The 16,015-nt window shown below is 40.1% G+C and overlaps 1 protein-coding gene across 4 annotated transcripts in view; it reads left to right on the top strand.

Annotated features, from left to right (window-relative positions):
* Nucleotides 1-16,015, top strand: part of epb41l5 (erythrocyte membrane protein band 4.1 like 5) — a 34,091-nt gene that overhangs the window by 8,811 nt on the left and 9,265 nt on the right. For all 4 annotated transcript variants that reach the window (XM_041056927.1, XM_041056928.1, XM_041056929.1 and 1 more), the window contains exons 7-16: nucleotides 696-748; nucleotides 2,907-3,027; nucleotides 3,196-3,283; nucleotides 3,547-3,635; nucleotides 3,822-3,891; nucleotides 5,939-6,108; nucleotides 7,077-7,183; nucleotides 7,406-7,424; nucleotides 8,280-8,325; nucleotides 8,612-8,730. In XM_041056927.1, the coding sequence (XP_040912861.1) occupies nucleotides 696-748; nucleotides 2,907-3,027; nucleotides 3,196-3,283; nucleotides 3,547-3,635; nucleotides 3,822-3,891; nucleotides 5,939-6,108; nucleotides 7,077-7,183; nucleotides 7,406-7,424; nucleotides 8,280-8,325; nucleotides 8,612-8,730 (882 nt within the window). The remainder of the gene's footprint in view (nucleotides 1-695; nucleotides 749-2,906; nucleotides 3,028-3,195; nucleotides 3,284-3,546; nucleotides 3,636-3,821; nucleotides 3,892-5,938; nucleotides 6,109-7,076; nucleotides 7,184-7,405; nucleotides 7,425-8,279; nucleotides 8,326-8,611; nucleotides 8,731-16,015) is intronic.

Genomic DNA, 16,015 nt, shown 5'->3' with positions numbered 1-16,015 from the left:
ATGATGTCAGGGACATATTTTGCCAGTTCACAGACTAAGTCATGCCAAGAGTTGTTGTACTTCCTGTGTTATGCATTAATAATTACAGGTGCCTTTTGAAAACACCATATTGATCTACACTACAAATATTCCTTGAACGTGATCCCCCATTTTTATCATAAGAAAGCTGTAGTTTGGAAAGTGACCTAGGAACTTTGCTCAGCCCATTCTGAGTGGGTATCCAGTCTGGTTGTTCAGAGGCTGGCAGAGTGAGTCAATAGCAGATCACACAAGAACTGACAATAATCTTATCACAGGGTGAGAAACATAAGCAGTTAAACTTAATCCAAGCACGTTCATTGCTGGTGCATGAATAACATAATGTTTACTGTATTTAACCAATTTCACACAACTAACTTCACTAAGTCACTTGACTGACACAATTTGTTGCCTTTCTTCATCAGTTGATAAACATGAATCTGTTGTGTTGGTAGTCATGGCCTTCTTACTTTTAAGAGGCTTACAGGATTATGTATTGGTGAACAGAACAGAATTATTAACAGTAGTCAGTAACTACTAGGAGTATAAGTTCTAGTTTTTACTACAAAGACAAGTCTGGTGGGCCTCAGTGAAGGTCACAGGGGAATTTTGAGGGCCTGTGGCAGTTTGTTTTATTAATTTTTCTGTGACTGACTGTTGCATGTCTGTATTTTCAGGCTAGAATGTCCATTTGAGACAGCAGTGGAGCTGGCAGCCTTCTCAATACAGGGTAAGCTCAGCAGGTATCCAGGATTCTCTCCAGCTTTGTTTTGGTAGTTGAAATCACCTCTGTAACACATGCCACTGGACGTGTAATGTGCACACAGCTTTGCAGGGTTTTGCAGAATATTGTGGTGTGAGTCAAACAAGCCTTTGTCCGTTTTAAGTTTGAGCATGGTATGCTTGTATTCCAAGAGACCTAGTGAGGTTGTTCCATCTGCAGTGGACAAATCTCTTTTCTAAAAGCTATTTTTTTGTCCACGTACCTTAAATCTGTTACAACCCTCCTATATACCCAACAGACCTTGTTCCCAAGCCCCTTGCTTTGTAGCTGGTGAGCCCATGAAATGATGTCCCCATATCTCATTGGAGCTGTGTCTCACCATGGCACTCACCTGACAGAGCCATGCACTCACAAGTTCAGCTGCAGGAGCAGACCCTTATGTCCCTGCTCCACAGGAGTTTTCCTTGATCTTTTGGAACCGGTCATGGCTGTCTTTTTGAATCACCGTCTGCTCCGAGTGACGTTCCTGGCAACATTGCTGCCATGGTCACTGAGGCACATAAAACGCCCGACCACAATGAGGTTGCAAATCAGCAAGAGTAGTGTAGCCTTAGGTGGAGTGGTGGAGAATGAAATTGCACACACATGTGGCTGAGATGTGATTTCCCATACTACATTAAGGGAGCGGGGGGAGGCTCAGACTTTCAGAAGAACTTTAGCAAAGCCTTTGCTCCTCTGCATTGACAGGCTGTTTTCACATGCAGTTTAAAAAGCTTGGACAGTGCTGTTCATGGTGAATGGGATCTGGTGTTGCAGCTCGGCGCTGCCTGCTGAGCTACAGAGATTTAAAAGGAGAGGAGCCAGCTGAGGTGGTGTTGGCAGCTGTTAAAGATTTCCCTCTGAAGAACCTGAAGGATGTTTTTGGGGGGAGGCTGTGTTTGGGTTTCTTTTCCTGCCTATTGCCTCTGTGACCTGCATTGTCACTAGTAACTGAATATTTTGTTCTACAAAATCTGTTAAATATGTGTTACAGCAGGAGCATTCTCACCTGATTACTGGAAATATTTTCTTATCAAACGCCAGTGTGTTAAGTGTAGGAAAGGACAACCTGGTGTCCACAGATACATGTACATAATTTTAAAAAATGCTCTAATGGAGCAAAAATGGATTGTAGTTTCCACCAAATGTTAAAACTACACATATTTACCTTTTTTTTTTTTACATAAAGCTAAAAGCAGCATTTACCTGCAAGAGCCACATAAATAATGCTGCTTCAGAGGAACAAAGATTCAGTCAGTAGAGACGTTTATGGAATGGGATTGCGTGCACAAACCCTTGGAGAGACACACATACACATAGTCACTGTGGGGTAAATGCCAGCTCATTAGTGCTCCATCCTCTTCAGAGGCCCCCTAATCCAGTACCCTTTCTGTCTTCTCTCTTTCCCTCAGTTGAGCTTTCTCCTTTCATTTTCCTTTTTTCAGAGTTGTGTTGTTGGTCCACTGACATTTACCGGGGACAAGGATAGGATAAAATTATCTTTTCTCTCCTCTATATCCGGAGACATTGATCACAGCTGGACTAGCTAAACAGTGAAGAGCTCCTAGCAAGTCCTTCTTTCTCCTATGAACCCAAACATTGCAAAATGTAATCAGAACCAAGACTTCTCAGTCTCTGTCTAATTTCGCTACACCACAGCACCAGAGATAAGGTTTTTAACTTTGTCTTGTTTTCAACACACTGTTCTCGTTCTTATCTGGTGAAGATTTATGTTTTTTTTCTTGCCTCAGCCTTCTTCTTGTCTCATTTTTTCACCTGATAAAATCTATGGCCTCTTGTCCAGAGAGAGATCAGTCCCTGACCCGATGCTACACAACACTTTGTGTGCTGTGACGTAGAAGGAGGATGTGTTTGTTATTTTGTCCGTCAGGATTCCTCTTATCTGCCACCGCAGTAAAAGGCACTCTTCCTGCGGTCCTCTCTCAGGGGTCTCAGAGAACATTAAATATTATTTGAAGAATGTTTTTAGTCTTCATATGAACTGTACGCTGAACTCATCAGTTTTAGATGCACCTGTACAGTCTCATGCTGTCTCATGCCTTAACAAATCTGTCATTGTTAATGTGTTCTGCTCAGGGTTTGAACTGTGTCTGTGTGTTTTCAGCTGAGCTGGGAGATTGTGACCCGTTAGAACATAGTCTGGACCTGGTGTCAGAGTTTCGCTTCATCCCCAACCAAACGGAGGATGTGGAGCTGGCTATATACAACACATGGAAGGAGTGCAGGTAAGTATTTCACTGTACTGAATAGGTGGGAATGCATTTACAAAATCCCCACAGATAGTAGATATCATATGAAATCAAATGGATATGCTTCATTCTGTTGCCTGTATAATCTGTGGGCTTGGGTTTTTTTTTTTTGTCTGCTCTTGTTTTTCCCTTGCTCTCCTTCAGGGGTCAGACACCAGCCCAGGCTGAAATCAATTACCTGAATAAAGCCAAGTGGCTGGAAATGTATGGGGTGGACATGCATATGGTCAAGGTGAGTGACACGCTCTTTCTCACTAGCATGTACTGTAGAAGTCTCGATCTATACTTGTTTCACAAATGTGTAGTTGCACGTCAGTAGCATAGCTGGGATTTTAAACAGGAAGTTTCCCTCATGAAAGACAGGAAGTGGGAGGAATGTGCAAAAGAACATATAACCTATTACAAATATGTAATAGGATCCTAATGTTGTTTCTTTTGGTGTCTCTCCTTTCTTTCTTTTTTTTTCCTGTTTTTCTGTCCGTATCTGCCCTGCAGGCAAGAGACGGTAATGGGTACAGTCTGGGTTTGACACCCACTGGAGTTCTGGTATTTGAAGGAGAAACCAAGATTGGACTCTTCTTCTGGTATATTTGGTTACGACCAGATTTACTCATATGTTCAGTACTTTATAGAAACACCTTTAGGTTTTAATACTTCCTTTGTGTGTGTGTGTGTGTGTGTGTGTGTGTGTGTGTGTGTGTGTGTGTGTGTGTGTGTGTGTGTGTGTGTGTGTGTGTGTGTGTGTGTGTGTGTGTGTGTGTGTGTTTCAGGCCCAAAATCACTCGCCTAGACTTCAAGAAGAGCAAACTGACGCTTGTGGTAGTGGAGGATGATGAACAGGTGAGCATGAGCACACACTCGCCACACAGTGAAATGCTGAAAGTGCAGAACAGTGCTCCCAGTGTTGGTACCTAATATCTATAATGAATGTACTTGCAGCACATTGTTCCCGTTGCAAACAGAGCTATAAAAATCAATATCACAAACAATTATGTGAATTATCAGTTCTTTGCAGTCATTTATGGTTTGTATTAGCACTCTCATCATCTTTTATGCAAGTGTGGTTTATAGCCATACAGTTTCATGGCAAAAGTATTCAACTTTCCTTTAAGAAAATTTGTTTAATGTGCACATCTACCTGCAGTACCACTGTGAACCCACTCTGACTTCAGACTCTGTTCCCTGTAAATCGTGTCCTCTTACTAAAACCAAACCTGAAGCAGAAAAACGAATACTAAAATCATTCCACACGTCAAGATAAATCTCAACATTTTCACCACAGATCATAAACAGATTAGATAAGATAAGATAAACCTTTCTTATCTTATTTATAATTATAATGATTATAATATTTATTTATTTATTTTTACAAACTCAGGAAAACCATGCAAGTTATTTTTTAATCAGTTAAAAGAAAATGTTCAGACGTACAGAGCGTGCTTTGTTGGTTAGAAAAGAAACAAAATAAAATAAATCTTTTGTTTGAAGTAGTGCATGAGGCTTGGAAGAGGTTGGGTCAAAAGCAATATGAAACACAATGTTGTACTGTAGTACCCAGAGGCTAGTGTATATGAGAGAGAAGGAGAGTCTGTTTATGTCCATCCCAGAGGTCTGTGAGTGAGGTTAATAAAGAAGCCTGCCCCCTCTGGTATTCCTGGTATGCACCACTCTCCTACACACACACACACACACACACACACACACACACACACACACACACACACACACACACAGTTCTTACCTTCCAACTCTGTCCTAAACTGTTATATACTCTATACTAGTCACTCAGGAATTAACATACTGTACTTGGGTTTTTAATTCTGTAACAAGATGCTTGTCTGTCCTGCGCGCACACACACAGACACACACACACACACACACACACGCAAACAAACAAAGAGTGTTGGCAGAGGTTTGTGGCCTTGACAATTGTTGTATCTGCTCTCTGTAACGGTGGATGGAGGAAGTGAAGAAGTCACATCTCATATTGAAACAGCATTTCTAAGAACAGGTGGCTCTTTGGAATGCATAGTATGTCTGTGAGCTCACGTATGTGTGCTTCTGTCTTTCTGTTTTGTTATTAAAAATGTCTGTTAGAGCTGTTCAGGAACACCCCATCCCCTAATAATCAGAGGACCCAAGAGGGACCAAGTCTTGCTCCCAAGTTCATTGTGGTGGTAGGGTCCTACTTAAAATAAATAACTATGGTTCCCAGGTCTGTGTAACATTTTATTAGATCTATAAGGGCATGAGAGGACCTGGGATCAGTCTTGTAGCATAAGCAACACATGCTGCATTGCTAGTGGAACACTAAAAACACTAAACAATGCAGAGCTAACTGTGACTCTGTGGCTGTGGTATGCTGAATGGATCTTGGTTTGTCTTTTGCACTTTTGTAAAGGCTTGTGGGGTTTTTCATCCTTGGGTGAGATGGTCCAGGATCCTTCTTTGGCAGATCTGCAGTAATTCCTGTGTTTGGTCCATGTGTGGAATATAAGAAGTACACCTGAAGTACACCAATGAAAAGAGGGAAGCAAAGCAAAAAAAATAGTGGAAAGAATATGACTGGGACACTGGAATGGCTTCAGTGCAAGTTTTACAAGGGGCTGTAGTGCCAGACAGGCTCAACGAGAAATCAGATTAATGAGGCAGCACCTGCACACTGTTGTGCGGCCATTCATTCTTCACATATCAGCCTCCTTTCACAAATAAGACCTGGCACAGGATCTTTGTTTACAGAAAATGTATTGGCTAGGACTGAATGAGTTTTAAATTGTTCTTTGAATTTAAGGTTTGTTTTGAATTTAACCCGCTATAGCTCAAAGTGTGGTGGCCTTATCCTCTTCTCTGTCTCGCCCAAATCTAACTCCATGCCAATACTCCTCAGGGTAAAGAGCAGGAGCATACCTTTGTCTTCAGGATGGACCATCCCAAGGCCTGTAAGCACCTCTGGAAGTGTGCTGTGGAGCACCATGCTTTCTTTAGGCTGAGGGGACCGGTACAGAAGAACTCTGCCCGCTCCGGATTCATACGCATGGGATCACGCTTCAGATACAGGTAACAGATGGATGTCCTGGAAGATCAAAGAGTTAAGGATACTTTTGAATGATGGCTTTTGTCTAGGGAGAGGGTTGGTACACAAGGGTTGCAGTCAAAAAGGCAGGCCTTAAAGTTCTCTGTTTTAGATTCACAAAATGAAACCACATTTTGGGAAAAAGTTTTACATAATTTTTAGTCTTAAGTCACATCCTTTCATTTGACTTAACATAAATTCTCAGTGGATGAAATTAGGATTTTTCACTCCAACAGAAGAAAATTAATGTCGAATGTTAAAGCAAATATTGAAATTTTTTATCTAGATGTGCAAATGTAAAACTTAAAAGATTGCACAAGCATTCGGCCAAGTTAATGTAGCACGCCTAACTCGTCGCTTGGTGCCAGCTTCTTTCCCAAGTTTTAAATTGCTTATTTAAAAGAAGATGGGAAATCGCTGCGGAGCCAAGGCCACACAATTCAGTGTCCCATGTTTGTTTCTGTACCGTGTGTTGGAACATACTAAACAGAGATAATCCTAATGTGACCTACAGTATCTTTCCTCTGTACATACAAAAATTCCACATGTGTACACACAGATACTTGCAGTGGTTTAAACCAGGCACTCAGTGTCAACATACTGCAGTAGCCAGCTAGTCCCCCTCTCTGTGTGTTTAAACATTACCCAGTTGGATAAGCATTGGCAGTAATGTTGGTTTAACACAGAGGTTACAGGGTTTGTTGTTAATAGAAGGTTATCGCCTGGATAGGTCCAGTGGTCAGCAGGGGTCATTGCTGCGCCTGTTGTTTTTTTGAGGCAATGAGATTTATCAAAAAGTAATAAATAAAAGCTGTCTCTTGTACTCGATGATTTAGTCTGCATTGATCAGAGTTACCATTGCTTACAATATGGGAACAAATATGGGAATAAATAGAAGTTTTTGTAAGTATAAATTAAGTTTTTGTCTTTGTGTGTGTGTTTGTGTTATCAGTGGAAAGACAGAGTATCAGACAACCAAGGCCAATAAAGCAAGACGATCAGCCTCCTTTGAGAGAAGGCCCAGTCGACGTTACTCAAGGAGAACCATGCAGAACAGAGGTGAAGACGACACTCACATAGTCACACACCTGCACAGCACAACCATTAAAATTACCACTGTATACATAGAATATATACACACACACTGTCACATAACCCTGTCATGAAGACATAGAAATGTCTTACATGATGTAAGCATATACACATCCTTGCATTCTTTGAAAAATGTGTATTGAAGTTTTCATTTTAGTAAATGTCTGTTCTTTTTGTGTGTTTTTACAGGACCATTCAATCCACAGGAGTGAGTACACTTTTGTTTAAACTTAACTTTATCTGCCCTATCATTGTTGTACAGCTTTAATTTAAGGTTGGCCACATCCAGAAATTGAATCAAACCTATTTATCAGTTGTAGTGGCACAGCTGTTGTGTCGTCCTGTTTGCATTGTCTCATTTGTGATAAAGAACAACAGTGGCGAAGCTTTGACAGGAAATTGCTTGGTTATATATCATATAAACTTGCCTACAGTTTTCAAGTACTGTTGCTTACAGTGCTGTGACTCACACCTTGCTCTCAGACACACACACTCTCTCCCTCTCTCTCTCTCTCTCCCTCTCTCTCTCTTTATTTGACCAGTTTCAGGATAAGACTTGGGTATAATCATGTTACAGAGGTAGCCTTTTGTCAAAGGGATATGTGTGTGGGCTAAAGACATGATGTCAGAGGTAGTTTTAAGCTGTCATGGGACCAGATGACTCAAAGCATTGTGATGATAAACATTCCTGTGACTTTTCATCACACCTAATTAGACAGCCCTACGCTCTGACAGGGCTGGCACCTTTGGATCCAGAAAACATTTGCCCTGACGAAACAATGTAATAATGTTAAATAAGGATTGGGATTTGCTAATTGACTCATGGACAACATGGCAGACTAAATAAAAAAAAGCATATTGGAAAAAGTTAATTAAAATTCATTCTAAATTATCATTTGCTTTGGCCCAAAATGTGGTTCATGTGTAAACTGAGTGTTCTTCAGAGGACGATAAAAACCAGTTCAGTTATTTACTGTATAAATCCATACGCATTGTTTAGGTGTTGTGCTGTTATTTTTATTTTTATTTTTTTAATAAAATCTCAATTTCTTTCTTTGCTCAGAGTTCTTTCCTCAGGCAATGGAGTCAGCTCCAGCAAGGACAACAAGGTGAGGAACAGAACTGCTGTGTTTTTTAATCCTTCCTCCATTATATTGGGGAAACAAAACAGAGCAGCGAAACAGGTTCAGGCAGGTTTTGAACTCAGATAGACAGCACATACATAACATAAAACAGTTGAGAATATTAGTGCTTTGACAAAAGTCTTGAAATAAAAGTGACACTTTTTTGGTCCTTTCAGTACCTCCCATTTTTGTCCTTCTTTATGCCCCTCTCTATACCTCTACCATATCTACTCTGTTTCATATAATTCCTGTCTTTCTCTCCCCCCTTCAGGTTTCTCCCAGTAGAGGTGCCTGGTCAGGTGTTCCTGTGGTCACCCCAGCAGCTGCTTCTGCCTGTGGACCGATGGAAATTGAGGCACTGCCCAGGAGTCCTGGAGGAGAAAAGAGGAGGTTGGTTCCTGGGTTCCTTGTTCAGAGTCACTTCTTTCAAACAACATTTAATTTCGTTTTGTTTATTTGTTTGTTGAAATATATTTCAGTCCCTTGCAACTGTGAAGAAGAGAAGCAGTTTCGAAAAATTGTTGAACTAATATTCTGAAGCTAAATGGCTGTTCATTTGCCAGTGGGAGCTTACAGGACCAGGTTAGGAAAGGTTAGCACGGGCCAACAGATTCCTGTTGAGTACTGAAGGAAGTGGGTGGATATATAGGTGTGTTTTCATGGTCTAATGCCATGAGAGTGGTGTAACATGGATTATCCACTGACCCTGTCCTGTTGTGACCAGGGAAGGCAGGAAAGGAGGAGGTAGGGAGGCAGAGAGAAAGAGGATATTCATTTTTTTCTTTGTGCTTATATGTCCCTTTCATGCTTGGTTTTTCTATTTCCTTATTTTCAAGTTCCTACTCTGTTCTGCAAGTGTGCACGAAATACAGGTCACCTACATGTAATGTGTATGGAAGCGTGTTCTCAGAAACATGACGACTTGAGGAACAGGGTGTCTGTATGTCTGTTACTTGTGTGTCTGCATGTAAGTGCAGATATAGCACACACCAGAAGACTGTAAAAGCAGAGTTATAATAATCAGGCAGGTGGTAGGTTTAATATCTCATTGCACATTGTTTGCTCTGTTCTGCTGTAATGTTGTGTCTGTTTCCTCTTTACCCTCAGTCAGAGGGTGAAGAGTCTGGTGTGTGTGTGTGTGTGTGTGTGTGTGTGTGTGTGTGTGTGTGTGTGTGTGTGTGTGTGTGTGTGTGTGTGTGTGTGTGTGTGTGTTTGTGCGCATGTGTGTGTGTGTGTATGAATTAAAAAGTAAATGTACAAATGCATACAAATGTTCCCCTGTGTGTTCCAGTATTAACATGTACTGAGGACTAATTGGTCTTGTCTGGAGGCAGGCCAGGTAGGTACAGTCAAGCACTGAGTCTTGCCATTGCTCTGGCTTTAACCAATCAAACGCTGCGCAGTGAAGGGCTTTGTGATTTTGGCTTTGGAAAAGGGTTCTCTTGCCGTGAAATTGTCTCCTGTGTTCTCTGTTTGTCAACTTTTGATCAGCATGAAATGCCAACCTAATCGGTGGAGGAAATGATGTGATGATTTTGCGGGGATCTTGTGTTTTGTCACCATGAATCAAAAATGTGATGTGATTTCAGCTTTGGATCTGTTCATTTGTGTTCAAGAATATGGTGTGTGCGGAGGTGTCTCTCTTTTCAGTCATCTAATGTCATTCTGTGCATCCTGGGAACCACCCGCTCCTCTTTAAACTCTTATGTTCTAAATTTTAACATTGGTTTACCACGTATTATAGTAGTATTTGAGGATTCGTGGACGTTTGCCAATCAGCTTATTTCTTTCATTTTAGTGATACTATGGCCTATAAAAAAAAAAAGTCAGGTTTTTTGTGGCGACACAGTGAGAAAACATTACTCGCCTATATGCTTTTTTCCAGTAAATGTTCTTATTTACTGAGCAGGCAACTCTGCCCTCTGCATGAAAAAAAGCTCACTCAGATTTACAGCTCAGTCTGATCCTGTTTTTAGTAAAGTACATTTCTGGTCAGTTGTAATAAGAGGATTGATTGTCATTTCTGTAGAGGAGGGGCTTTTTTTTTTTTTTTTTTATGTAGTACCCTTAAAAGAGGCATGATCTTGGATAAGTCCAGTGCAGACAGCGTGATGACGTATCCCTGTAATTATTCATTAATTCATTCATTTATCTGTTTAAAACCTCGGAAGACGATTAAGGGGGAACCCTTATTTTCAGTGGTGCTGAGGTACAGACATACAATGACTGCAGACACAGCTAAAAATAAGTAGCACTAAAAGAAGAAAGTATCAATTAAAACAAGGTAGAAGTAACACTTTTACACACTAAATGTGTAGTAATTCACAATGAGACAAATAAATAAATACAACAATAAAAAAAAGTTAAAAGCAATGGCAGTTAAAATCAATAAAATTAGCAATTAAACCAATTAAACAGTATTAATGAGGTAAACTTCAAGTTTTGTTGAAGCATATTCCACATATGTGGGGTACAGTAACAGACAGCAGATCTCCCTAACACTGTATGAATTGTCTGTGGAAGGGTACAGTGGCTCCCATCATTCCAAGAAAGCAGGGCTTAGAGATGGGGGTAGGGGGCTTTTGTAAAACAGCTTTGTAAATAATAAAGAATACATGTTGATCCCTCCTCCTCACTCAGAGAGCAGGCAGACCAGTGTTTTGTTATAGTAGGTAATGTGTCCCATAACTATTTCCAGTAATGAATTTTAAAGTGGAGTGATATACTGCATCTAAAGATTAGAACTGGCCATCTGCCCATTAATAACATCCATATACTCCAAAGCAGAGAGGAAAACTGCTTCAACAATTATTTGTTATTCATAAAGGAAAACAAGATTTATTTCTGAAGTAGGAAGCACAATTTCAAACTCATTTTTGATAATCGAATATCCGTATGGATTTTTACATTCCATTTTTCATTGACCCAAATGCTTAGATTTATTTTTGTATTGCACTCTCTGTTATGGTGTTATTGACAGAACAAAATTGGAGGAGAGTGTTACATGGTTACAATGGAAGTTATATTTGTACAAAGAAGATTCTAGGTTAAGCTTCTGAAAGCAGTAGCATCACTAGCAAACTTAATGAAGCTTAAACACACTCATAACTGACACTAACTGGGATGTAATGTAATGTAGAGCCCTTGCTATCCAGCACAAAATGGACAGAAGTGTGTTTTAAAGGACACTGTTGACAAAAATCAAGCTTTAGAAATATTTTTCTTATATAGTGATCAGTATTTGTAGCCTTTAGGATTAACCATTTACAAAGAGAGTTCCCCAAGCTTCTGTCTTTGTACCATTGTTCCTGAGGCTCTGCTGTCGAGCCTTCAGAAACATCTTCAGTTATAAAAAATGCTTTTCCAACACTGACACAACTACAGCAAGTTGTTAGGTATTTTATCAGTTCAAGATGTTAGACTGAGATGACCTCTGATTTCATACCACCTCTTGTTTATACCAGCAACCCATGGAAACAGTTTACAGTGGACTGAGTGGACATGAGGAGGATGCTTTGAAAGGGAGATTGCTCTACTCACTAATCACTAATACTTCAGATTAATCCCTGGTGCTCTCCCTTCTCTCCTCCCACACCTTTCTCCCTTTCTTTGGGTACAGTTTCACTTTTGATTTTGCATGCACTACACTTAGGAGCACTATAACCCTCAGCTGTGAGCATTCAGTCTCCTCTGTCTCTCTATGTATTTGTCATTAGCCAACTTTACCAGACACAAAGGAAGCTGATTCAAATTGTTCATAGTTATGCAGTATTTACAGTAAGAGTCACTGACATTGATTGAATGATTCACAAAAAAGTCCAAGTTGTTTTCTGCTGTGGTGTACTTTTTGTATTTATGTTAATATGCTTTACAGCTGTCCTCTGTCTCCCTGTATAAGCAGTCAGGTAGTGCCTTGTCTTATCTGTTGCCTTTTCTCTTACCCTTGCCTCTCATTCTTCCAAGTTAGTCCACCTCCCTGTAACATTATCATCAGTGAGAGTAGATAAGTCTTTGTTCAGTCTTTGGAACTTAAAAAAAAATCTAATCTCTATTGCAAACCAGAGTCTATGTGGAAAACATGAAATGTCAGTGGGAGTTCATCTGTTCAAAGACCATCAAATTAGTCACTGTTATATAGTGGCAATGGGAAACTGTATGCTCCCTTGCCTTTCACGCTTCCAGTATAGCTGTCATCATGAATAAAAGCTTGTGGCTCAGAGCCTCCAGTACTGAATATATAAACACATTTGACATAAGCCATCAAACCTCAGCTGTTAGAGGTGTAAAGCCAGGTCACTGCTGCTCCACACACACATCCAGCCTACTTCACTTAACTCAAGTGTTCATGTCACAACACTTGTCACCGTACACTTAAACACACGCAAGTGTACCATGAAGCAGAAGCAATGTGCTATACGTTGTACGGTTTATCCAGTATCCTGACAGTGCTGAGCTTATCACGACCGCGCACGCCTTATTTATTCATGTTGTTTCATGTCCACTAAGACAACAGTTTTGCGATCGTCGTCTGCACGTTTTTTCTTTACAGGCCGTAGTTCAAAATGAACAGATGATATCATATGACAAAGTAAAATAGAGCCCACAGCATTGACACAACTGTAGAAAATCCTTAAGGAACATGCAAGGACGGAAAACAAAGTTAGTCTGCATGTCAAGACATATGCCATGAATTAGACTTCAAAGAATGAATCTCATTCGTACTCATGTTATCGGCTATCTGCTGCCTCAGATTCCCTTCTGCAGCCTTCTTCTCCTCCCTTCTTCCCCCATATCTTTTTGTTCCTGTGTTAAACAATCTGTTTCTGTCTCACCACCCCCCCCCATTCATTTGCATATAATCTATATAATCTCCTTTTCCTCTTTGCTATTTTCATTGAAAGCCCCCCCCCCCAACACCCATTGTGTTTTTGGTTTACCTCAACTCTCACTCACTCCCCATTTCTTAAACCCTCCTCCTGTTTGTCCTCCTCCCCTTGTCCTTCTCTTTTTCCTCCACCCTGTTCTCCTCAGGTCTTCTCTTCCCTCCATCCTCCCTGCTCATGTCTCATCAAAGCTCCCCACAAGGAGCTGGACAGATCCGACCCCCTGACAGCGGTCTCACCGTCCATACTGACATGAATTGGACAGCACACTAATAAATGGAAATGGCTCTGCAGTGACTCGCCCATCAAAAACATCTGGTGTTTGTGGTAGTGACTATACCACATGGAAGAACACATTTGGTGTGAATGCACATACACCTTATTAACTGAAATATTCTTCAACAGAAACCAATCTCAGTGTCACTTCTTCAGTCTAGCAATACCTGTTACAGACTGACACTTCTCTAAGCTGGTTACTGCACCCTCAGTGTCTCAGTCCATCTCTGCACATCCTGCCACTTTTCCTTGATCCTTGTTCCAGTAACAGTTCTGAAAAGATAGTCTACCTTTATTCCTTTCACCTTCTTTTCTCTCCCCCATTTTCCATTTTCTTACCCTCAATACTTTCTGTCTCTTGTCCTTTTGCTCCTTCCCCTTCATCTGACTTTCCTAGCCTCATAGTGAAACTGGCTGGCTGAGGTGAGATGGTATCAGTGTGAGGCTAGGAATTTAACTCCACTCTTGACTGCAAGGAAACAATAGGTCACCTAGTACTTGGAGGGTTTTGGCAAGTTCTCTTCTGCTTCTTATTTTCCCTGACTCAAAAATAGCATGTATGTTTTTGTAATACTTCAAACACTGTTGCAGTGTTCATTAAGTTTGACTTCCATCCAGTGATTTTTTTCTTTTATATAAGAAAATGATATGATTTTCTCTCTTTTATATTTAATTTCTTCAGCACATTTCATGGATCTGCTGCTCTGTTTTAAATGGAGATTGGATTAGAAGGTCAATATCTTTCTCATCCACAGAGTGATTTGTCTAATAGATTGTTCTTTTAATTGTTCTTTTGTTAATTTACATAGCACAAAAAACAGAAGTGGGGGAAAGAGTTACCTTTGCTCTGTCAAAGGTGTGTTCCTAAAAATTCCAAATCTGTTATATTTGCACATTGTTTCTTGTGCATTGAAAACATGCTGGAATAAGATGTTTTGTCTTTTGTTGGATGTTAGCTCTTTGTCTCTGCTCACAGTGCTAAACACATTCTGAACTCTTTACTCAGAAATGAAACTGATAGTGACCTTCTTATCCAACTTATAGAAAGAAATCAAACAAGCATAACTCCATTAAAATATTCAAAACTGAACTGAATGAAAATAGTTTATCTGTTTTGTAGTATATTGTAACTGTTAACAGCAGTGGCGAAGGCGCAGTGGGTTTTTATGAGCCATCAGTGTAGTAGACAGTTTGGCTCTTGGAAACAAAGAGTGTGTCGACGTTGACATCCACTGAATACTTAACTACACCTCAGCTACACCACTGTACAACTGTTCTTACCCAAAAAGATGATTTCATAATAATCTTGCTTAGTTAAATGTTTACACCATAACTGTGACCAAAGGATGTATATCTTTCTGAACAATATGTTTTTAAATCATTTCAGAGAATAAAGACATGATTGCTCTTGACACAGAAGAGTATGTAGCTTGAAATAACATCTTTAACGTATGTTTGATCCCTTATCCTTCTTTACTGATAGAGTCTTTTGGGCTTTTGTTCAGTAAATAAAACAACATTATATATAGATATGTCTTGTTTTGACGTCATCCAAGTTGTACTGCAGCTGCTGTACACACACTTTGCTCTTGACCATCAAGCAGAGTGACAAAGGAAATTTATGTAGCAGGTTGTTGTTAGGTTTGACTTTGACAAAATATTTGCTGCTAGGTTCATGCTTTAAATCTCTGGATTGTTTAAGAAGATTTTCATGAAAGCTCTGGGCTGCCCGTGCCGTTTTTCTTTTTTTTATTGCTATATAAATACATTCAGACCTGTCAAATAACTATGAGAGAGCACTTTTTTTATCAGTTGAAGAGGAGGAGGCGGGTAGTGTAGCTAGTGTAAACTAGCGCTCATTATGTATGAGTACTGACTTGGCTGGCTGAGCAGAGGTCCTAATTACTATTTAGTGTTTGTTTGGGAGGAGACCGTACGTCCTTGGTATGAGTATCTGTGCTTTTTTTCCCCCTTCCTGTCTTATGTTTATGTTTATAGCAAACATGTTGGCTAGATACATCCTCACTGTCCGTTTTGTTTCCTTCATGGATTGCTTAACATGTGGGAGTGTTTGTATATATTTGGTTTGTGAGTCCTCTGGCCAAGCATTGTACTGTTCTTCTCATACTTGTAAGCGTGGTGCTCCAGCTCCTGTTCTCTCCAGGCAGTGTATAGTAATATATACTACTCATGTTTCACTGTGTCTTCAGGCTACAGAAATATGAGGTAATTACTAGGCTGCTGGAAGAGCTTCTACCAAAACCCATGTATCAGATGTTTTGCTGAAGGATGCTTCAATTTCTGAGAATAATACACCACATTATTGCCTACAAAAGTTATTACGTGCTTTGAAGACTTATTACCATGGGCTAAATTGTGCTTCTGTTAAACTCTTATTTTACGTCTTGAGAGGACATTTGGTTTTGGGCAGTGTGGTTTATTTTTAGAGCCCCTATATATTTCTGGTAGAAAGTACACTAACTGCCTTTGGACTTTCTTGTTATTCCAACAGTTCC

Source organism: Toxotes jaculatrix, chromosome 15, assembly GCF_017976425.1.
Source record: "Toxotes jaculatrix isolate fToxJac2 chromosome 15, fToxJac2.pri, whole genome shotgun sequence".
Taxonomy (NCBI): domain Eukaryota; kingdom Metazoa; phylum Chordata; class Actinopteri; family Toxotidae; genus Toxotes; species Toxotes jaculatrix.
This window is presented reverse-complemented; position numbering and strand designations above follow the sequence as displayed.